Raw genomic sequence first — 24,323 nt, 5'->3', positions numbered from 1 at the left:
TAAGAATCAAACTTAAAATCTCTTAATTCTTATTTAAGAACGTGTCCCAAGGTAATATGATTCATTTCTCTAGTCGGCATTATTGGTCTAGGGTGGGAAATCATGAGGTCAAAACTGAAAGCTTCAACGAAATTTAAGATTAGATTTACTTACAATGTGAGTTGTGGTTGCGAACTTTGACAGATTTACATTTTATGGTCGATTAATTAACACATTTTTTTTCTTTTTCGATTATAAGAATGTTCATGGACCTAATATAACGAAACAAAAATCATAATAGCTAATTAAAGGACACGTATAGTCTTACCATAAAAATAAAATATGTAACCTTTGGATGGAGCACAGCACACATTAATTAATTTGAAGGGATGGTCCTATTGCACAGAGAGTCACTAATTAAATTAGTTAAATTTGTCAAAAAAGATAAATAACAATTGAAAATTAATTTTGTCAAAAAAAAAACAATTGAAAATTAATTTATCTTCTTATGTTAGGGTCTCGTTTCTCCCGTGCCGACAAGCCCACTTCGTTGTCAAGCCTCTCTATAAATTTATAGAGCACAGCCATGAGCGCTTCACACGCTCGAGATGGCCTCTTACTCATATAATCGACTTATCCTCCTCCTCCTCTCCAGTTTGCTCGTGGTCAATATCGCCGGGGCTGAAGATGCATTCTCCCCAAAATCTTATGACAGTGCGACACTTAACCGGAGCAGTTTCCCATCGGGGTTTCTCTTCGGCACGGCCTCTTCTTCGTATCAAGTAATTCAAAGCCTGTAACTCTGAATTGAATTGAATTGATTTATTTTGTTCTCTTCAGCTTCTAATGAAATTTGTGGACATCTGCAGTACGAGGGTGCAGCTAATGTAGATGGAAGAGGGCCAAGCATATGGGACTTTTACACCCACAGGTACCCAGGTACGTACAAACACATACGTTGAAGTAGGTGTGGGCACAATACGGTTCGATACTGAACGGTACGGTTCAATACGATTTTTTGTATGAACCGTAACCGTTTTGAATTTTTGGGACAAGAATTTTACTAACCATAATCGAAACCGAATTAGAAGAAGAAAATCATCCTGAAAATAATTGGTTTTATGGTTCGGTTAACCGAACCGAAACGAGATTACTGTATATTTTAATTATCATACATTTAATATATTGAAAAATCTTTTTAAAAAAAGATTACCATATATTTTTTTTGGTGAATAGATTACCATATATTTACCTTATATTTTAATTACCATATATTTGGTTCAGTTTACCTATGATTTCATTGATTTTCATCCATCCAAATACCACAAACAATAAAAAAAAATCCATTAAACATCATTCATCCATAAAGAAGTTAAAAAAGATTCAATCTAAAATTGAAATTAGAAATTTTACACTTTACACCTCACTTTTTGATCTCCTGTTGAACTAAAATTTTCAAATTTCATATATAATATACATGATAATGTTATAGATATATACATTTGGGACGGGACGGTTAACCGCGGTTTTCTAATTTTGAAAAACTTAAACCCTTCCATAACCTATTTTCGTTTTGAAATCCCGAACCGAATATTTCCTGTAACCAATTAATTCGGGTTTTTTCAACTTGAAACAGAACGGTTTTGCAAGATGGTCCAGTTATCGGGATTTTTTGCAAATCCCTACTCTGACGTTATCAAGCTAAGTGTAGATATACCCAAACCCAGACAAGTTTTGACTAAGCACACTTTTACGGCATATCTATCTAGTATCCATTAGTACTATTATAAAATTATGGAGCTCAGTATTATATATTAGTCAATAAAAGGGCATAAATAATTTTAACATGAGAATTAAACTTATAATATTCTCTTGATTGACAGGCAATGGCATGCGCTACACCCTCTTTCTCAGGATATGTACATATTTTACATGCAATATTTCCGATTTATTTCTCAAATTCCTTTTTATTCTTTATATTTTCATTTGTCAAGATAAGATTGCTCCGATTTTATGACTCCCATCTTTCTATAATTTGTGAAATTCCAACTTTTACATATATCGAATTCTTCCCTATCATATCAAGCACTTGCAACTTAATCATAAGAATCAAATGTAGAAGCTCTTTGTTATTTCATGAGTGCGTGCGTCACTACGCTGCACCTTGTTTGATAGATTCCTCCAACTTAATCAACTAATTAATCTGATTTCTCTGTTATTTTTTAAATATTAACATTCAATTTATTATCTTTAAGTTTCTAGCTGGATATTCAAGCAAGTTTATATTTATATACACACACAGACACATCCACGCACACAATTTTCACTAGAGCACAGTTTACAGCATATAGATTCCTGCAGCTAAATTAGTTAATTGGATATCCCCGTTGTTTCCATTATCACTTAATTATTAACATTCAATTTATTTATTCAATTTTTAAATATTCTGGCTGGATATATTCGCACTCATGTGCCACCATTAATTTATGTCGATCAACTATATACGACAGTGATTTGTTTCGACTTTCTTGAAATGTCAGAGTTCATCAAATGGAAACCGCGTGAAGCATGCAGTTAAATAAATGCCAACATGTAACATACATATATCCTATCACAAGTATATACTACCTACTACCTAGTTATAGAATATAGTCCAGCACTCTTGTACTCATCTCATTAGAACTATTTATACTACCAAAAAATAAAATTTGTTCGATGTATGCCACCTACTGTATGTAATTGAATAGCCAGCCTCTTTGATGACCGTGGGGTGGAAAAATCTACTATAATTATAAGTTTTGTTTGAGACAACCAACAATATTTTTGAATTAGTTGGTGTGGGTCGCAGCACATATTGTGATTGTGAAATTGCAAATCCGGATATTATTATCTACTATTTTGTAAACTTATGGGTGAAATTGCAAATATAAAATATGAGCAGTGCATTATTTATGTGTTCCCTTATATCCACCAAAATTATAAGGTATAAGAACAGCACCAAGCAAAATAAAATGTCCCAGGAAAAAAAAATCGATGTCTTATTTTTTGCTGTCCTTCTATTAAAAATGAGACTTATTATATATGAAACAGCGAATTTACCTATCCTATGGGTTTTTATGGCTGTGGTTGTCACCGCACATTTTTAATGTCAAATAGTAAATCCCAAGACAAATAATAATGACACACATGATTGATCAGAGGCCACATTTGGCTGTTCGTTTGCATTGCGTGATATGCACATTTTGGAGGCCCAATTTCATGGATTTTTAAACAAATATTTTGACAGCTATATGATGAAAATAATGAATTATATGAATTGGTATATATTACGTATGCTAGCCAAATATTTTGACAGCTATATAAACAATTGGATTGAAATTTTTTAGATAAATTTAAAAAGATAGCTCATTGAAATTCCTATATATTTTAAATAAAATAAATTATTAAAAATAATAAAGAATACCCTTCATTTGGAGAAAAATGTAGTCTATTCAATAATAATCTATTTATGAGAAAATATCTATTCAACGATAAAAATCAAGTCTTAGAATCCATATCATATATAAAAATATATATTTTCGGATTTATTTTAGTGAATGATTGGACTTTCCAACACTATTATAGAATTGCACAATTGATATTCCTTTTAATGGCAAATTATTTTTTTAACGTCTATGTTATTGACAATTTTTACAATTGATGATGTCCAGAAAAAATAACTGACGGAAGTAATGGAGATATTGCTAGTGACTCATACCATAAATATAAGGTAACAATCCTCAATTTTCCTTGGCCATTTTTAAGCTATTAAGATAAGACAAATTTTATTTTTTATTAATTTTTCCCGTAAGATATTTTATTTTATTTTATTTATGTGATTATAGGCCTGAATGTCATTATCGAAACTGGAAAAGAAAATTATTTAACTTATATAAGCTGAATGGATACAGGAAGATGTGGCCATAATGAAGGAGATGGGCTTGGATGCTTACCGATTTTCCATCTCATGGTCCCGAATACTACCGAGTAAGATTATTATTTCGAATACTCACATTAATCCTAATTTTATCATCGACCAAATTTGTTTCTTAAGGTATCGATTACGTATAATTTTGTGCAAATTTATGAGATAATTAAGTATTAGTTAACACGAATTTTTCCTTTGTTAATGCAGAGGGAAAGATAAGTGGGGGTGTCAACAAGAAAGGAGTTGAATACTACAATAACCTCATCAATGAGCTCCTAGCCCATGGTTGGTTAGCTTAATTGGCTTTTATTTTATAATTCCTTATTTTACCATTTTTTTACGACAGTCTTATAAATGAGCTTTTATACAATAATTCACTTTAATAATTAAAATTTTTATGCGAAATTGATATTACTTCAGCATTATCAAAATGATCTGCATTTATTATATGAAATCACAGGTATTCAGCCCTATGTGACCTTATTTCATTGGGACCTCCCCCAGGCTTTAGAAGATGAATACGGTGGCTTCCTGAGTCCGCGCATAGTGTGAGTCTCCATCAATTTACTCGATCTGAGGTCAGGATTATGTGACTCTAGATATTTGATATGATTATTAATTATTCGATGTAGGGATGATTTCCGAGATTACGCGGGTGTTTGCTTCAAGGAATTTGGTGACCGGGTGAAGCATTGGATAACTTTGAATGAGCCGTTTAGTTATAGCAGTGGTGGATATGCCCAAGGAATGTTGGCACCAGGTCGGTGTTCCGAGTGGCAGCTACTGAACTGCACCGGTGGGAACTCGGCCACGGAGCCGTACTTGGTGGCCCATTACGAACTCCTTGCTCACGCAGCTGCTGTTAAATTGTACAAGGAAAAGTATCAGGTTTGGCTCTAATTATGTTGATTCAATATAGATGAAATCTTGTTTAGGGTTTTCATGATGTGTATGAAGCAGTTATGTTTGCAATTGGCATGATAAAAGATCTCGGTAAAATCAAGGATATTTTCCGAGGCATCGTACTGATCATGCACGATTTGGATTTCTTAGGCATCACAAAAGGGAAAGATTGGGATAACACTAGTGTCTCATTGGTTCGAGGCTTACTCAAATGCGACGCATAACCGCAACGCTGCACTACGAGCCTTGGATTTCATGCTTGGATGGTGAGCATATCCGGACTGATCTTCTATTATATATACCTATATTTCAAGGCACAGCTTGATTTCATATCAAATTTTCCGTTATAGGTTTCTGGACCCGATAGTATATGGCAATTACCCGCATAGTATGCGTTCTCTAGTTGGAGCTAGACTTCCAAAGTTCACGAAAGAGCAGTCTGCAATGTTGAAGGGCTCATTCGATTTTCTTGGATTAAACTACTACACGACAAATTATGCGCGTTACGTTCGTCAGTCTAACAGCGTGAATGCAAGCTACTTAACAGATGCTCGTGCCAATCTTTCAAGTAAGACCTCAAATTTCCAGGAAAATAATTAAAATCTTAATTGATTAGACTCATTTTAAAGGAATCACTCTTATTCTGTAGCCGAACGCCATGGAATTCCCATCGGTCCACAGGTTAGTACCATCGATACTTTCGGGATACTACTTTAGTTTTCCAGTAAGATTATTGATCTCAAATATACAACTTTAGTTTTCCACTATGGTTAATTGTGATCTCTATCTTGTCATTGCAGGCTGCATCATCTTGGTTATTCGTCTACCCAAAGGGCATATGGAACCTTCTACAGTACGTAAAGTATAAGTATGGCAATCCACTGATTTATATTACTGAGAATGGTACGTAAGCGAAGAATGATATTGTTTCTTTTGTTGTCAACAGATCAAATTTAGTAAAGCATTTAGCTCCTTTTCCCGTTGAAAAAGCTGACGATCTTTTTTGTCTGGTACATTTGCTAACATCAGGAATAAGTGAATTCAACAATTCGACCCTGCCGCTCGAGCAACAATTAGCTGATCCCATGAGGATAGACTACTACTATCGTCACCTTTGGTACCTTCAAAGAGCTATCAAGTATGCGGTCCATTGAGAAAAAATAATTTATGGTGACTCGAATGCCTTATGCGATGGACGTTATACTGATATATGTAAAATTGGTTTGGTTTCTTGACAGGGACGGCTCCAATGTGAAGGGTTACTTTGCATGGTCGTTACTGGACAACTTCGAGTGGAACTCCGGCTATACAGTCCGGTTCGGCATCAACTATGTAGATTACAAGAACGGACAAAAAAGATATCCGAAATCCTCTTCCCTGTGGTTCAGGAGCTTTCTTAAGAAGTGAAAATTGTTGAGATTATAATAAATTATAAGGAAACCGTACCATGTATGGTATTAAATTATATATCAAGTTACCAAATAAAGAGATAATTGACAATTCTCATATATATATCAAGTGAATTTTCGCTTTGTGAATTTTTAATCGAAGAGTGACGCTTGTGTACGGACATGCTCTCTGGTGCAAGCAAGGAGGCTAGCCCTGCACTCTCATCCTTTGCCTTACACGTATCGCTCGTCGTGACAAGAGGGTCGTTGATCTTAACGGAAAAGGCCAGAAATAGGGTTCCAGGGAGGTTTTTGGTGGCTTTCAGCCACTCTAATGGCTGGAGAGGGCCAATCTCGGCCAAGAAATCGTAAGTTTCATGGGGATATGGTGATGGAAGTAGCTCCGTAAGGCCATCAAGTACATTGTTAAAACAGGATGATGAGCAACGGATGAATTTCTTTGCTCCGGTAACTAAGGGAGGAAGAAAGATAGTCATAGTCCAACTGCCTAAGAAGCAAGTTGAGAAGTGTACAGAGAAGTGGAAGAAGAGCCTGATAGGTAAGTTTATTGGCCCTTCTCCTGGTAATAGGCTAATTACTTCACTGGTCAATAAAATTGGGGAAGAATGGGGTACGTGACTGTGTTAAGTAAGGGGAAGTACTTTATCTTTCAGTTTGCTGGTGAAAGCAGACTAAATCGGGTTTTGGATTCGGGACGATGGAGGACTGGAAAGAAGCTCTGTAGTGCAGAGGTGGAGTCCTGATTTCACTGCAAGGGAGTTGAACCTTAAGAAGATTCCGGTGTGGGTCGTGCTAAGAGATATTCCTATACATCAGGCTTGCATTAGTTATATAGCTAGTGCAATTAGAAAACCATGGTTAATGGACCAAGGTGTTTTCGAAAAACTTGTCCATCACAAACAGCAAAAATTCTTATCGCTAGCTTAACATCATACGTCGATATAACCGTAAGATTGCTATGTTAGATTACAGTTTGCTTAAAAGGTGAGCTGTGGCCGCAAACTTTGAAAGATTTACCCTTTTTGTTCAATTAACATATCTTTTCTTGTTTTTTGGGCGGAGCATATTAATTAATTTGAAGGGGTAATCGTTGCACATATAATCTTCAATTAAATTAGTTAAATTTATTTAAAAAACTAGTAACTATTGAAAACTAATTTGTCTTCTTATGTGGGTGTCTCGTTTCTCTCGTGCCAACAGTCTCGTTTCTCTCGTGCCATGTTGGCACGAGAGAAACAAGATACCCTGTTCATAGTCAAGCCTCTCCATAAATATATAGAGCATAGCCATAAGCCCTTCGCACATTCAAGATGGCATCTTACTCTTATAATCGACTTCTCCTCCTCCTCCTCCTCCTCCTCCTCCTCCTCTTCGGTTTGCTTGTGATCGATGTCGTTGGGGCTGAATATGCATTCTCCCCATGTTTTAAACCCGCAACTCCACCTCCCTTTTGACATTTAGATTTTGGAGAAAGTTGCTTAATTAATTCCCTCCTCTAATTCTTACATCACATTTGGTATGGAGAAATGAAAACGTGCAAGGATCTGGCATACAAAATGGTCACGCTGTACCATATGATCCCTCTCGATCTTGTGTTCTTCCCATTGCACTATGATTGACCTCACCTGTTTTAAATCCACTGTCATTTATGCATCCATTTCAGTGTGCACCACATATTAGTTACATGTGAAATTTTCATGCTATTCTCAGCGAAGGAGATGCAATGCAGTCCGTGCTACCCTCCTACACATACAGTTTCTTGGGTTTTGCCGCGAAGCTTAACTCCATACAAGCAACCACCTTAGCCAGTAAATGAGCAACTACAATAATTTTTGCCCATTAATTAATATCAGCATTTTATTGTCGTCAAAAGTAAGTCTTCTTAATGGAATTAAGCATAAAAATAGCTCTGATAAATATCTATATCATGTACACAGAGATGCAAGGAGTAGTGTCAGTGTTTGGAAGCAGGATATTGGAGTTGCACACCACCAGAAGTTGGGACTTCATGGGTCTTACATTGGACAATGGCAGAGCCACACCAATGCAGCTTGCCTTTGGTGCCGATGTTATTGCTGGAATACTCGACTCAGGTTCGGTTTCTCCTTTTGTTTTCCTTGTTATAATTGATTCCTTGTAATATTGAGATAAGGGTGCACAGTAGTCCTTCCATAAATTTATTTGTGTTTGCTCTACAAGTCAAATACTGGACTACCTTTTGGTCCTCCTTTAGATTTTGCTCTTCTTTAAGGTCCTTAAAAGGTTATATTTCAATCATTCCTCTTAGCTTATGCATTACACTTTCTGATCACGCACTGTACATGATAAGGTTTGGCCGGAGTCTGAGAGCTTCCATGAGGAACACGGGATGCGCCCAATCCCATCATCTTGGAAGGGGGAATGCGAGGAAGGAGAAAATTTCAACCCAGCAACTGCGTGTAATCACAAGCTAATCAGGGCCGGTTATTATTTGACGGGCCTTGAACAGCAGCTGGGTCCTCTCACTGCCGACTCTGAGTATCGTTCCCCCCCCCCCCCCCCCCCCCCCCCCCCCCCCCCCCCGGACACCGCGTTGGTCATGGAATTCACACTGCCTCGATAGCTGTTGGCCCAATTGTGCGGAACGCAAACTTTCATGGTATTGGGCCAGGGACTGCCCGGGGTGGGGGCCCCAGGGCGCAGCTCGCTGTGTACAAGGTGTGTTGGAACCAGAAAGGTGTTGGGTTTTGCAGCGAGGCTGATATAATGGCAGCTTTTCATGATGCTCTGAAGGATGGGGTCCACGTGATCTCGGCGTCCATCGTGGGCTCCTCCGTTGCCTCCCTTCTTTAAGTCACATGCCGACATTGGATCGTTTCATGCAATGCAGCTTGGGGTCACAGTGGTTTTCTCAGCCGGGAACGAAAACTCTGCACCTCATTCATCTCTGGTGCAGAATGTCTCCCTGTGGTCCACCTCTGAGGCTGCTTCCTCCATTGATCGGACTTTTCCGACTAAGATTGTGTTGGACGGCAACCTCCCTTTCATGGTAATTTAAAAAATCTCTTCCCAGAAAAAGCTGCAAAAAAGAAGCATGGTCCCTCTTTGTTCTCGCAAATCTTTTCAGTTTTCTATTTTCTCATCTTCCCTAAAGGCAGAAATATAGACTGAACTGCAATTTACAATACTCTTTTCATTCTTATTTTCACCATTTCTCAGTAGGAAAAGAATAGAAATTAATTTTGTGAACTGTCCAAATGAACCACATAGCACTACATTTCCAAGTAAATCTTCATAGCAAATTCTCTACATATGACTTGCTCTGCTAATATCACTAAAATATATAAAAATCCTGCTAATTTTCTACAGGGGGGGAGCTTAATCACCACCCAGATAAATGGCGTACTGGCAGATGCAGGCAGTTTTTTCCAAGATAGGTAGATGAATTTCTCATCTTCTTCCCTCTTGCTGACATTGTTTCCTTTAGATCACATTCACAATTCACATTTACTTATGGATCGGGCGTTGATTCCGATAACAGGATATGCTCGCATGATTATTATAACAATGTAAATGTATCAGCTTCTGGGAAGGTAGTCTTGTGCTTCTCCAATGTTGGATTGGTATTGAGCGATATAGCTATAGATGCTGTCCAGAACGCCAGTGGTTTGGCTCTGACTTTCGCCAAGCCGCTGGCCCGACAGATTCCTGATGTTGATGCTGTTCCCACAGTCCATGTTGATCTTCAGCAGGGGACTAGGATTTGGAACTACCTCGGCCTAGCTGGAAGGTAAAACCTATGCTTCTCAAACTTCCAATCAAAATTCAGCTATATGAAAACCTGATAAGACCAATTGATTCGACAAGTTGAACTGAGAGTTCATCATCCTAGTCAAAATTGTTAATGACATTCCTGACGATTACTGAACGTTGTAGACCATGATTCCGAAGACGACCCGTATCCATTCAGATCATACCAGGCAAAGGAGTCGTCGGGAAGTCACCGGCACCTGCTGTTGCCTACTTCTCTTGCAGGGGCCCAAGCTCCCTTTCTCCTGATATTCTGAAGGCAAGTTTCCCGGATTAAGTTTCACAAATGTTCACGACTGACAATTAGCTATTAATACCAACTTGTCTTGCTTGACAGCCTGATATAACTGCACCCGGAGTGAACATCTTAGCAGCGTGGCCTTCCAATTACTCATCAAAAATGTGGAATTTCCTCTAGGGAACATCCATGTCTTGCCCTCATGTGACAGGAGTGGCTGCCCTAATCAAGTCGATCCACCCTGACAGGTCCCCTGCCGCCATCAGATCCGCTCTCATGACAACAGGTAAGGGCAGTTTCAGTGCTAGTTTGGACCAAGATGACACCCGGAATTAAACCGAGTTAATCACAACCACTGATTGATTGCTGTCAATTAAAACCTGCGGTTGATCAGGCTTGATGAAGTCCTTTGAGACGTCCTTTTAAACAAGGATTTTCGGTTTTCCCCAGTTTCGATGATTGTTATTTGTGTCACGACTGGCAGCATAAGAGTTATATGGATTCTTCGGTACATAATCTCTGTTTTGTCTTCTATTTCACGGCATACATAGAGAACGCTGCTTCTGAGGTGATACTAGCAGGAGGTTCAGCAAAGGCCTCGGATCCATTCGATGTAGGTGCAGGCCATTTGAACCCGATCAAAGCAATGGATCCAGGCCAAGTCCACGACATGAAGACAAGTGACTACATCATCTTTCTTTGCAACATGGGCAACACCCAGAATCAGATAAGCCTAATGGTCCGGCCAGGGACCGACACCACCTGCCCACATTACTTCACCAGCACCTCCAACTTGAATTACCCGGCAATCACGGTATCCCATCTCCAGACCACAACCACAGTCAAGAGAACCGTCCGCAACGTTGGTAGGAACCGGAACACTTTGTACTATCCCAAAATCATCAAACCCAAGACGTCTATATATGTGGTTCAAGGACGAGATTACATATTGTGTGACGCTCAAACCAAGGAAAATATCCCAGGGGAGGTATGATTTTGAAGAGATTGTATGGTCGGATAGGAACCACTACGTCAGGATTCCACTGGCCGTGTGCGTGAACATCACTGATGGTGTTATTACGGGCTCTACCGTATCTCACTCGGATGCCGGTCTGCAGTCTTGAATGCACACCTAAATATATCTTTGTGTTCTACGCTAATTTTCGAATTTCATGCTGTATGGTTATGGTTTATTTTTGGGCGAAAGTAGAGCAACGACATGCTCATATAAGAACGTTTTAAATTTTCTTGTATATGGTATTTTCCCAGTCCAATCGTCTTGGACATGGAATCTTAAATAAGAACTTTTCTTTTCTTTTTTTGTTCATGAACTTGCCCGATAGATTTATGGCTGGAATCAATCAAATCAAATATATAATCTATTACAGATAAAACTATTCGATTATTGGTGAAAAAATCAATATATCAATATCAATCAATATACTTGTAAAGGCTAATCAGATAGTTATGTAGAAATAAAGCATTGGAGAGGAACATTTGTTTGTTGTCGAGAAAAGCATGAATAGTCATCAGCTTCCGGGAAGGGATAGAAGATTCTTGAAGAGAAATTAAGATGTTAATTCTTCAAAAAAAAAAAGGAGTAATTTTTCCTGGTAATTCTTCAAAAAAACCAATCTCCTTTCTATCTTCCCTGACTGCCCCCATAGTTTTTGTTTCTTTCACCTCTGGACCAGTTATTTTATAAACTAAAAAAAATAAATAAAAAAGCAGAGTATGATTCTGCTAGAGGGGACAGTGGTGACTCGTCGCTTGCCGTTACCGTCCAAGATGAGGTAGCTGGACCCAGCAGACTCGCCTGCAACAGCCGCGGTCATCCGACAAGTCGATAGCACTCCCCCTCCTCTTAGTTCAGAGATTAGTTTTCGCCTCTTACTCTCTCTCTCTCTCTCTCTCTCAATCTTTTGGGCTGAGGGAATAGGATTTGCTCGTGATTAGGAAAAATAGAAGCGTATCAATGCAAACAACTATAAGTGCTATTTTGACTGAGCAATTTAGTTAGCTTAAAAAAGGCAAATTCTACAATGGAACGTCAAATTGTTTCTATGGTGGAACGCTAATTTGTTTGTAGTCCTTTTAATATTAAAAATAATATTTTCTCATAGATCTTTAATGGCGTCACAAATCTATTGGGCTACATGTAATGTATAATAAAATTGGATGGTCGTTTACGTGTCGATGGGGGTGTTAATGACGTGTCCATAAATTAAAATCCGCTTACATGTGGATGACATGCCGCTAACGTGTCCGGCTTTTATTAGACTGTTTTTAAAAATCGATTCTTATGGTCCGATTCAGTGACGTGACGACGATAGGTGACGTGGTGAAATATGATTGGTACATGTGACGGGAAGATTCGGGAATAGTGATATTATATTGTAAGCGAAAATTGTAAAATGAAAATATGAAGGACTAGAAATGAGGCAAAATATGTAAATAATGGATGAATGAAATTAAAAGTTGATGGGATCTAATAGCTAAAATTAATATTCCATCATGGAACACAAGTTAGGATTCCATTAGAGTTAAATGTACTTTGCCCCCTGACCTATGAGGTGAAATTAGGTTTGCCCCCCGACCTATGAATTTTGGCAGAGTGCCTCTTCACCTAATCTAAAAATAAGCAATGTGACTCCCGGATTAAATTTTGGTCATAATTCCGGTCAAAAGAAGGCACATGTTGATCACATGTCAATTTAATGGGGGCAAAATTATCACAGGGAATAATTAATCAAAAATTGAATTTTTGCAAAATTAGGCTATTTTGATCGTTCGTCTTCCCCGATGTCTACAGCTCTTCCCCTACCGCCAGCACCACTGCGAATCTAATTGAATCCGGCAACCGTCAGCCTTCTCTACTCGTCTGCTGCAGTTCATCATTCTCTAACCGTCGTCTGCCTTCTCTACTCGTCCGTCATCTAGCCCTCTTCATCTGGTGATTTTTCGATTCCTTGCTATTGAGTGCCATTGACTTTCCATTGCTACATCTGATGTTCTAATTGGTTCAATTTAGTGAGTGGGTGTTCTGGGCAGCTCAAAATAATCATTATCCCTCATCGTTTATGTGCAATTTGCTGGTTTTTTGGAATTTCCATACGCCTACTCTGTGTTTGTGTTGTTCTGCAGACATCGGGAAAGACGAACGATCAAAATAGCCTAATTTTGTAAAAATTCAATTTTTAATTAATTATTCCCTGTGACAATTTGCCCCCATTAAATTGACATGTGATTAGCATGTGCCTTCTTTTGGTCGGAATTCTGATCGGAATTTAATTCGGGAGTCACATTGCTTATTTTTGGATTAGGTAAGAGGGCACTCTGCCAAAATTCATAGGTCGGGAGGCAAACCTAATTTCACCTTATAGGTCGGGAGGTAAAGTGCATTTAACTCATTCCATTATAGAATCTACCTTAAAAAAATAAATCCAATGATTAAGTTGAACAAAGTTTGTGTTATTGATTATCAAACAACTTGAATCAAATTCAATTTTGAAAGAGAAAACTATTACTGTCGTCCTCCACTTATCTGCAACCGTATTTACCCCTGACATATTTTTATCACCAATTAGCCCCAAACGATGGCATTTCGTCTAACATTTATACCTTTCCATGATGGAAAAGTAACAAAAAAGATAACATCATCTATGAATTTTTCGTCACGGAGGTTAACGGAAGAGTATAAATATTCGATGGAATGCCAACATTTGGAGCTAATCGGTAACAAAAACATGTTAGTGGCAAAAACAGTTGCAAATGAATAAGTTAAAGACGACAATGGTAGTCTACTCATTTTGAAAATATAATTTTTACCACTTGATGTGACTACCAAGTACCACCTAAATAAATCTTATTGAATGGTTGAATGTCTTAGCACTATTACCTCTTTCTTGTTATCTTTACTCGATAGTGCCGGATATTTTCTTCTTTTTAACTTTGACCCAATATTTTTATACAAGTAAAATGCATTTTGCCCCCAATCTTTAAGCCTAGTTGTATAGTAAGCCCTGACATTTAAAAAGTTGCAAGAACCCCCGGACTATTCGAGAAGAAGCAAAGTGCACTCTAGGCTAATTTTCCAACGACTTTTCCGGCCATCTAAATAATTTACTAATTTCATAATTTAGAAAAAAACAATTTTAAGGATTAAAAAAATCGAAAATTTGAAAAAAAAAAAAAAAAAAAAAAAAAGAGAAAAGGTCGAAGAATGTTCAGAAAGATAGAGAGAGGGGAAGGGGGCAATGGTGCCTCTCCACCTGGCCACCACCCGGAAGGCTAAAGCAAATTAAAATCAAATCATGTAATGGGTAAGGCAAAGAACCTGGAAGCAACTGGAAATGATTGCCACAAAAGATTTGTGCTTCTTCCAAATATGATTATGTTGTATCATAAATTTATTTATTTTTTTTTGTATAGTAGATATATCAGCACACCTATGAAGTAGGGGTGGGCACGGGACGGTTCGGTACGGTACAGTACGGTGCGGTTTTTAGTATGAACCGTAACCGTTTTGAATTTTCGAGACAATAATTTTACTAACCATAACCGAAACCGAATTAGAAGAAGAAAATTGTCCCGAAAAACAATTGGTTTTATAGTTCGGTTAACCGAATCAAACCGAGATTACCATATATTTTAATTACCATATATTTAATATATTGAAAAATCTTTTTTTTAAAGATTACTATATATTTTTTTGGTGAAATAGATTACCATATATTTTGATTACCATATATTTACCTTATATTTTAATTACCATATATTTGGTTCAGTTTACCTATGATTTCATTGATTTCCATCCATCCAAATACCACAAACAGTAAAAAAAAAATCCATTAAACATCATTCATCCATAAAGCAGTTAATAAAGAATCAATCTAAAATTGAAATTAGAAATTTTACACTTTATACCTCACTTTTTTATCTTCTATTGAACTAAAATTTCCAAATTTCATATATAATATATATGATAATGTTATAAATATATACATTTGGGACGGGACGGTTAATCGCGGTTTTCTAATTTTGAAAACAGTAAACCCTCCCTTAACCTATTTTCGTTTTGAAATCCCAAACCGAATATTTCCCGTAACCGATTAATTCGATTTCTTTTCAGTTTGAAACGGTAGGGATTTGCAAGATGGGCCAGTTATCGGGATTATTTGCACAGCCCTACCCTGAAGTTATCAAGCTAAGTGTAGATATACCTAAACCCGGACAAGTTTTGACTATAAAACATTTTTACAGCATATCTATCTAGTATCCATTAGTACTATTATAAAATTATGGAGCTTAGTATTATCTATTAGTCAATAAAAGGGCATAAACAATTTCAACATGAGAATTAAACTTATAATATTCTCTTGATTGACAGGCGATGTCATGCACTACACCCTCTTTCTTAGGATATGTACATATTTTACATGCAATATTTCCGATTTATTTCTCAAATTCCCTTTTATTCTTTATATTTTCATTTGTCAAGATAAGTTTGCTCCGATTTTATGACTCTCATCTTCCTATAATTTGTGAATTTCCAAGTTTTACATATATCGAATTCTTCCTTATCATATCAAGCACTTGCAACTTAATCATAAGAATCAAATGCAGAAGCTCTTTGTTATCACGCGAGTGCGTGTGCCACTACGCTACACCTTGTTTGATAGATTCCTCCAACTTAATCAAATAATTAATCTGATGAAATTTGTCAACAATGAAGACTGAATGAAAGCAGTCGGAGTCCCCGATCGATTCGGGGTCGGGAAACAAAATGGAAAGTTGAGAATATGAATGATAAAAGAAAAAGATTTAGGACCAAAGTAATTAAAAGGCTAAAAATTGAGGACTGAAAATGAAAAAAATTTAACGTCGTAATCCCCTATGTCTTACGGAGCAAATCACAGGAGGGCTAATTGTCTCAAACAAAAGAACAAGGTATGATTTGTCCCAACCTCATACCACAATGGGGATTTTTGTCTTTTTCTCTTTAAATAAAGTGGTAAAATAATCATTTGTAAGAATCAAATTTGAAATCTTTTTATTCTTATGTAAGAACGTGTCCCAAGGTAATATGATTCATTTCTCTATACGGCATTATTGGTCTAGGGTGGGAAATCATGAGGTCGAAACTGAAAGTTTCAACGAAATTTAAGATTAGATTTATTTACAATGTGAGCTGTAGTTGAAAACTTTGATAGATTTACACTTCATGGTCAATCAGTTAACACATTTTTTTTTCTTTTTCAATTATAAGAAGGTTCATGAACTTAATACAACGAAATAAAAATCTTAATAGTTAATTAAAGGACACGGATAGTCCCATCATCAAAATCAAATTTGCAACCTTTGGATGGAGCACAGCACACATTAATTAATTTGAAGGGATCGTCCTATTGCACAGAGAGTCAAATTAGTTAAATTTGTCAAAAAAGATAAATAACAGTTGAAAATTAATTGTCAAAAAAAAATCAATTGAAAATTAATTTGTCTTCTTATGTTAGGGTCTCATTTCTACCGTGCAGACAAGCCCACTTCGTTGTCAAGCCTCTCTATAAATTTATAGAGCACAGCCATAAGCGCTTCACACGCTCGAGATGGCCTCTTACTCATATAATCGACTTCTCCTCCTCCTCCTCTCCGGTTTGCTCGTGATCAATATCTCCGGGGCTGAAGATGCATTCTCCCCAAAATCTTATGACAGTGCGACACTTAACCGGAGCAGTTTCCCATCGGGGTTTCTCTTCGGCACGGCCTCTTCTTCGTATCAAGTAATTCAAAGCCTGTGACTCTGAATTGAATTGATTGATTTATTTTGTTCTCTTCAGCTTCTAATGAAATTTGTGGACATCTGCAGTACGAGGGTGCAGCTAATGTAGATGGAAGAGGGCCAAGCATGTGGGACATTTACACCCACAGGTACCCAGGTACGTACAAACACATACGTTGATTTTTCTTCGTACTTTAGTTGATGCGTTTCTTTTTTTTATATATATATATTTTTCTCGTCAAAATTTGAGGTTTAAGCTCAAGACTGCTAACATTAATCACGTTTTCTTGCAAGACCCCGAGCAATTGGATTTTATGATTTAAAGAGAGCATTAATAGGCGAAATACATAGGACTACATATGTATCGTAAAATGACATGTATTCATTTTTTTTCTGCCGCGAATAATATCATGTTTTTTGTGTATAGTAGATATATCAGCACACCTATGAAGTAGGGGTGGGCACGGGACGGTTCGGTTCGGTTCGGTTCTGTACGGTTTTTAACATGAACCATAACCATTCTGAATTTTCGAGACAAGAATTTTACTAACCATAACCGAAACCAAATTAGAAGAAGAAAATCGTTCCAAAAAATAATTGGTTCTATAGTTCAGTTAACTGAACCGAACATATATTACCATATATTTAATATATTAAAAAATCTTTTTAAAAAAAGATTACCATAGATTTTGATTACCATATATTTACCATGTACTTTAATTAACATATATTTTGATTACCATATATTTACCATATATTTTAAGTAACATATATTTTGATTACCATATATTTACCACATATTTTAATTACCATATATTCGGTTCGGTCAACCTATGATTTCATTGATTTTCATTCATCCAAATATCACAAACAATAAAAAAAAAATCCGTTAAACATCATTCATCCATAAAAAAGTTAAAAAAGAACCAATCTAAAATTGAAATTAGAAATTTTGTACTCTTTACCTCACTTTTTGATCTCCTATTGAACTAAAATTTCCAAATTTCATATATAATATATATGATAATGTTATAAGAATATACATTTGGGATGGGATAGTTAATCGCAATTTTCTAATTTTGAAAACCGTAACCCTCCCGTAACCGATTTTTGTTTTGAAATCCTGAATCGAATATTTCCCGTAACCAATTCATTCGGTTTTTTTTGGTTTGGAACAGAACGGTTTTGCTAGATGGTTCAATTATCGGGATTTTTTGCACAACCCTACTCTGAAGTTATCAAGCTAAGTGTAGATATACCCAAACCCGCACAAGTTTTGACTATCGCACAGTTTTACGGCATATCTATCTATTATCCATTAGTATTATTATAAAATTATAGAGCTCAGTATTATCTGTTAGTTAATTAAAGGGCATGAATAATCCTACCATGATAATTGAACTTACAATATTATCTTGATTGACAAGCGATTGCATGCACTACCGCTTATGGGGTCAAATCAATACGCTCTAAGAAGAAATATTTTAATATCGATATCATCGATCTCATCAGTATCATACCAAATCCCATCCATCGAATCAAAATTCGATCATGTATAACCGGATCTATTTATCTCCCTATTGGATTTGATCAATATCAATGCAATGAATTGTTTCAAGGACGACCTTAATTGACTCCTATTCAAACGAAATTCATTTGATTGAGTGAATTTTACGGACTTACTGGACCAGAAGCTTCTCAAGCTCAGGCATTTACTTCTATTTCTCAAGATATGTACAAATTTTACGTGCAATATTTCCAATCCATTTCTCAATTTCCTTTTTATTCTTTATCTTTTCATTTGTCAAGATAAGTTTGCTCCTATTTTATGACTCCCATCTTCCTATAATTTGTGAATTTCCAAGTTTTACATATATTGAATTCTTCCTTATCATATGAATCACTAGCAATTTAATCACAAGAATCAAATGTAGAAGCTTTTTGTTAGCATGCGAGTACTTGCGTCACTACACTACACCTTATTTGATAGATTTCTCCAACTTAATCAACTAATTAATCTGATTTCTCTGTTGTTTCCGTTATTATTTATTAAATATTAACATTCAATTTATTATCTTTAAGTTTCTAGCTGGATATTCAAGCAAGTTTATAAAAATATACACTCACAGAGACGCATCCACGCACACAATTTTCACTAGAGCACAGTTTACAGCATATAGATTCCTGCAGCTTAATTAGTTAATTGGATACCCCCGTTGTTTCCATTATCACTTAAATATTAACATTCAATTTATTTATTCTAATTTTAAATATTCTGGCTGGATATATTCGCACTCATGGGCCACAAATAATTTATGTCGGTCGACTATATACGACAGTGATTTGTTTCGACTTTCTCGAAATGTCAGAGTTCATCAAATGGAAACCATCTGAAGCATGCAGTTAAATAAATGCCAACATGTAACATACATATATCCCAAGTATATACTACCTACTACCTAGTTATAGAATATAGTCCAGCACTCTTGTACTCATCTGATTAGAACTATTTATACAACCAAAAATAAAATTTGTTCGATGGATGCCACCTACTGTATGTAATTGAATAGCCAGCTTCTTTGATGACCGTGGGTTGGAAAAATCTACTTTAAATTATGGGTAAATTACAAAAAAAAAACCCAAATTTTGTAAAATATCTCAATTTTATCCTAAATTTTGTTTTGTAACAAAAAAAACAATAAGTTTTCTAAACTGTCTCAAAAATGATCTCCGTTATAACATCCGTCAATTTTTGCCTACGTGTAACCTACGTGGACTGTTAAAGGGACCCACCATCAGCAACAAAAATTGACGGAAGTTATAACGGAGGTCATTTTTGAGACATTTTAGAAAACTTATGGTTTTTTTTGTTACAAAACAAAATTTATGACAAAACTGAGACTTTTTACAAAATTTGAGTTTTTTTTTGTAATTTTCCCTTAAATTATAAGTTAGTTTTGAGACGTCCAACAATATTTTTGAATTAGTTGGTGTGGGTCGCAGCACATATTGTGATTGTGAAATTGCAAATCCGGATATTATTATCTACTATTTTGTAAACTTATGGGTGACATTGTAAATATAAAATATGAGCAGTGTATTATTTATGTGGTCCCTTATATCCACCAAAATTATAAGGTATAAGAACAGCACCAAGAAAAATAAAATGTCCCAGGAAAAAAAAATTCGATGTCTTATTTTTTGCTGTCCATCCATTAAAAATGAGACTTATTATATATGAAACAGCGAATTTACCTATCCTATGGGTTTTTATGGTTGTGGTTGTCACCGCACATTTTTAATGTCAAATAGTAAATCCCAATACAAATAATAATGACACACATGATTGATCAGAGGCCACATTTGGTTGCCCATTTGCATTGCGTGATATGCACCTTTTTGAGGCCCAATTTCAAGGATTTTTAATTTTTGGTCTTATTTTGAGAGAATTAATTAATTCCAAGATGATGAAAATAATGAATTATATGAATTGGTATATATTATGTATGCTAGCCAAATATTTTGACAGCTATATAAACAATTGGATTGAAATTTTTTAGATAAATTTAAAAAGATAGCTCATCGAAATTTCTATATATTTTCAATAAAATATATTATTAAAAAATAACAAAGAATACCTTCCATTTCGAGAAAAATGTAACATATTCAATAATAATCTATTTATAGATACGATGAGAAAATATCTATTCAACAATAAAAATCAAATTTTAGAATTCATATCATAAATATGAGTATATATTTCCGGGTTTATTTTATGAATGATTGGACTCTCCAACAGTATTATAGAATTGCACAATTGATTTTCTTTTTAATGGCAAATTATTTTTTTAACATCTATGTTATTGACAATTTTTACAATTGATGATGTCCAGAAAAAATAGCTGACGGAAGTAATGGAGATATTGCTTGTGACTCATACCATAAATATAAGGTAACAATCCTCAATTTTCCTTGGCTATTTTTAAGCTATTAGGATGAGACGAATTTTATTTTTATTATTATTTTTTCCGGGAAGGTATTTTATTTTATTTTATTTATGCGATTATAGGCCTGAATGTTATTATCGAAACTGGAAAAGAAAATTATTTAACTTATATAAGCTGAATGGATACAGGAAGATGTGGCCATAATGAAGGAGATGGGCTTGGATGCTTACCGATTTTCCATCTCATGGTCCCGAATACTACCGAGTAAGATTATTATTTCGAATACTCACATTAATCCTAATTTTATCATCGACCTAATTTGTTTCTGAAGGTATCGATTACGTATAATTTTGTGCAAATTTATGAGATATTTAAGTATTAGTTAACACGAATTTTTCCTTTGTTAATGCAGAGGGAAAGATAAGTGGGGGTGTCAACAAGAAAGGAGTTGAATACTACAATAACCTCATCAATGAGCTCCTAGCCCATGGTTGGTTAGCTTAATTGGCTTTTATTTTATAATTCCTTATTTTACCATTTTTTTACGACAGTCTTATTAATTAGCTTTTATACAATAATTCTCCTTAATAATTAAAATGATCTACGTTTATCATATGAAATCACAGGTATTCAGCCCTATGTGACCTTATTTCACTGGGACCTCCCCCGGGCTTTAGAAGATGAATACGGTGGCTTCCTGAGTCCACGCATAGTGTGAGTCTCCATCAATTTACTCGATCTGAGGTCAGGATTATGTGACTCTAGATATTTGACATGATTATTAATTATTCGATGTAGGGATGATTTCCGAGATTACGTGGGTGTTTGCTTCAAGGAATTTGGTGACCGGGTGAAGCATTGGATAACTTTGAATGAGCCGTTTATTTTTAGCACAGGTGGATATGCCCAAGGAATGTCGGCACCAGGTCGGTGTTCCGAGTGGCAGCTACTGAACTGCACCGGTGGGAACTCGGCCACAGAGCCATACTTGGTGGCTCATTACGAACTCCTTGCTCACGCAGCTGCTGTTAAATTGTACAAGGAAAAGTATCAGGTTTAGCTCTAATTATGTTGACTCAATATAGTTGAAATCTTGTTTAGGGTTTTCCTGATGTGTATGAAGCAGTTATGTTTGCAATTTGCATGATAAAAGATCTCGGTAAAATCAAGGATATTTTCCGAGGCATCGTACTGATCATGCACGATTTGGATTTCTTAGGCATCACAAAAGGGAAAGATTGGGATAACACTAGTGTCTCATTGGTTCGAGGCTTACTCAAATGCGACGCATAACCGCAACGCTGCACTACGAGCCTTGGATTTCATGCTTGGATGGTGAGCATATCCGGACTGATCTTCTATTATATATACCTATATTTCAAGGCACAGCTTGATTTCATATCAAATTTTCCGTTATAGGTTTCTGGACCCGATAGTATATGGCAATTACCCGCATAGTATGCGTTCTCTAGTTGGAGCTAGACTTCCAAAGTTCACGAAAGAGCAGTCTGCAATGTTGAAGGGCTCATTCGATTTTCTTGGATTAAACTACTACACGACAAATTATGCGCGTTACGTTCGTCAGTCTAACAGCGTGAATGCAAGCTACTTAACAGATGCTCATGCCAATCTTTCAAGTAAGACCTCAAATTTCCAGGAAAATAATTAAAATCTTAATTGATTAGACTCATTTTAAAGGAATCACTCTTATTCTGTAGCCGAACGCCATGGAATTCCCATCGGTCCACAGGTTAGTACCATCGATACTTTCGGGATACTACTTTAGTTTTCCAGTAAGATTATTGATCTCAAATATACAACTTTAGTTTTCCACTATGGTTAATTGTGATCTCTATCTTGTCATTGCAGGCTGCATCATCTTGGTTATTCGTCTACCCAAAGGGCATATGGAACCTTCTACAGTACGTAAAGTATAAGTATGGCAATCCACTGATTTATATTACTGAGAATGGTACGTAAGCGAAGAATGATATTGTTTCTTTTGTTGTCAACAGATCAAATTTAGTAAAGCATTTAGCTCCTTTTCCCGTTGAAAAAGCTGACGATCTTTTTTGTCTGGTACATTTGCTAACATCAGGAATAAGTGAATTCAACAATTCGACCCTGCCGCTCGAGCAACAATTAGCTGATCCCATGAGGATAGACTACTACTATCGTCACCTTTGGTACCTTCAAAGAGCTATCAAGTATGCGGTCCATTGAGAAAAAATAATTTATGGTGACTCGAATGCCTTATGCGATGGACGTTATACTGATATATGTAAAATTGGTTTGGTTTCTTGACAGGGACGGCTCCAATGTGAAGGGTTACTTTGCATGGTCGTTACTGGACAACTTCGAGTGGAACTCCGGCTATACAGTCCGGTTCGGCATCAACTATGTAGATTACAAGAACGGACAAAAAAGATATCCGAAATCCTCTTCCCTGTGGTTCAGGAGCTTTCTTAAGAAGTGAAAATTGTTGAGATTATAATAAATTATAAGGAAACCGTACCATGTATGGTATTAAATTATATATCAAGCTACCAAATAAAGAGATAAATGACAATTCTCATATATATATCAAGTGAATTTTCGCTTTGTGAATTTTAATCGAAGAGTGACGCTTGTGTACGGACATGCTCTCTGGTGCAAGCAAGGAGGCTAGCGCTGCACTCTCATCCTTTGCCTTACACGTATCACTCGTCATGACAAGAGGGTCGTTGATCTTAACGGCAAAGGCCAGAAATAGAGTTCCAGGGAGGTTTTTGGTGGCTCTCGGCCACTCTAATGGCTGGAGAGGGCCAATCTTGGCCGAGAAATCATAAGTTTCAAGGGGATATGGTGATGGAAGTATCTCCGTAAGGCCATCAAGTAGCTTGTTCAAACATGATGATGAGCAACGGATGAATTTCTTTGCTCCGGTAACTAAGGGAGGAAGAAAGATAGTCATAGTCCAACTGCCTAAGAAGCAAGTTGAGAAGTGTACAGAAAAGTGGAAGAAGAGCCTGATAGGTAAGTTTATTGGCCCTTCTCCTGGTTATAGGCTAATTACTTCACTGGTCAATAAAATTTGGGGAAGAATGGGGTACGTGACTGTGTTAAGTAAGGGTGTCAAGTAAGCAGAGTAAATAGGGTTTTGGATTCGGGACCATGGAGGACTGGAAAGAAGCTCTGTTATTGCAGAGGTGCAGTCCTGATTTCACTGCAAGGGAGTTGAACCTTAAGAAGATTCCGGTATGGGTCGTGCTAAGAGATATTACAATACATCAGACTTGCATTAGTTATACAGCTACTGCAATTAGGAAAC

At 36.3% G+C, this 24,323-nt stretch overlaps 3 protein-coding genes and 1 pseudogene across 3 annotated transcripts; all 4 read left to right on the top strand.

Annotated features, from left to right (window-relative positions):
* Positions 1–569: 569 nt before the first annotated feature.
* Positions 570–6,378, top strand: LOC116202017 (beta-glucosidase 12-like). Its single transcript, XM_031533525.1, has 13 exons — positions 570–761; positions 849–918; positions 3,690–3,748; positions 3,930–4,005; positions 4,154–4,231; positions 4,407–4,494; positions 4,579–4,834; positions 5,000–5,115; positions 5,200–5,417; positions 5,499–5,530; positions 5,650–5,752; positions 5,879–5,987; positions 6,088–6,378. The coding sequence occupies exons 1-13, from the start codon at positions 588–590 to the stop codon at positions 6,254–6,256; spliced, it is 1,548 nt and encodes a 515-aa protein (XP_031389385.1). The 5' UTR covers positions 570–587; the 3' UTR covers positions 6,257–6,378.
* A 1,197-nt stretch (positions 6,379–7,575) lies between these two features.
* LOC116202018 (subtilisin-like protease SBT3.18) lies at positions 7,576–8,790 on the top strand. The gene is made up of 4 exons (XM_031533527.1): positions 7,576–7,825; positions 7,969–8,066; positions 8,196–8,351; positions 8,588–8,790. Exons 1-4 carry the CDS (start codon positions 7,785–7,787, stop codon positions 8,602–8,604), a joined length of 312 nt encoding a protein of 103 aa, XP_031389387.1. The 5' UTR covers positions 7,576–7,784; the 3' UTR covers positions 8,605–8,790.
* Positions 8,791–8,814: 24 nt separating this feature from the next.
* LOC116200556 lies at positions 8,815–11,610 on the top strand (annotated as a pseudogene).
* Positions 11,611–16,888: 5,278 nt separating this feature from the next.
* On the top strand, positions 16,889–23,547 carry LOC116198804 (beta-glucosidase 13-like). Its single transcript, XM_031529044.1, has 13 exons — positions 16,889–17,067; positions 17,154–17,223; positions 20,960–21,018; positions 21,202–21,277; positions 21,426–21,503; positions 21,640–21,727; positions 21,812–22,067; positions 22,233–22,348; positions 22,433–22,650; positions 22,732–22,763; positions 22,883–22,985; positions 23,112–23,220; positions 23,321–23,547. Exons 1-13 carry the CDS (start codon positions 16,894–16,896, stop codon positions 23,487–23,489), a joined length of 1,548 nt encoding a protein of 515 aa, XP_031384904.1. The 5' UTR covers positions 16,889–16,893; the 3' UTR covers positions 23,490–23,547.
* Positions 23,548–24,323: the final 776 nt, after the last annotated feature.

This window comes from Punica granatum, chromosome 3, assembly GCF_007655135.1.
Source record: "Punica granatum isolate Tunisia-2019 chromosome 3, ASM765513v2, whole genome shotgun sequence".
In the NCBI taxonomy this organism is placed as follows: domain Eukaryota; kingdom Viridiplantae; phylum Streptophyta; class Magnoliopsida; order Myrtales; family Lythraceae; genus Punica; species Punica granatum.
Note: the sequence above shows the minus strand (reverse complement) of the source record. Positions and strands in the feature narration are given on the sequence as shown.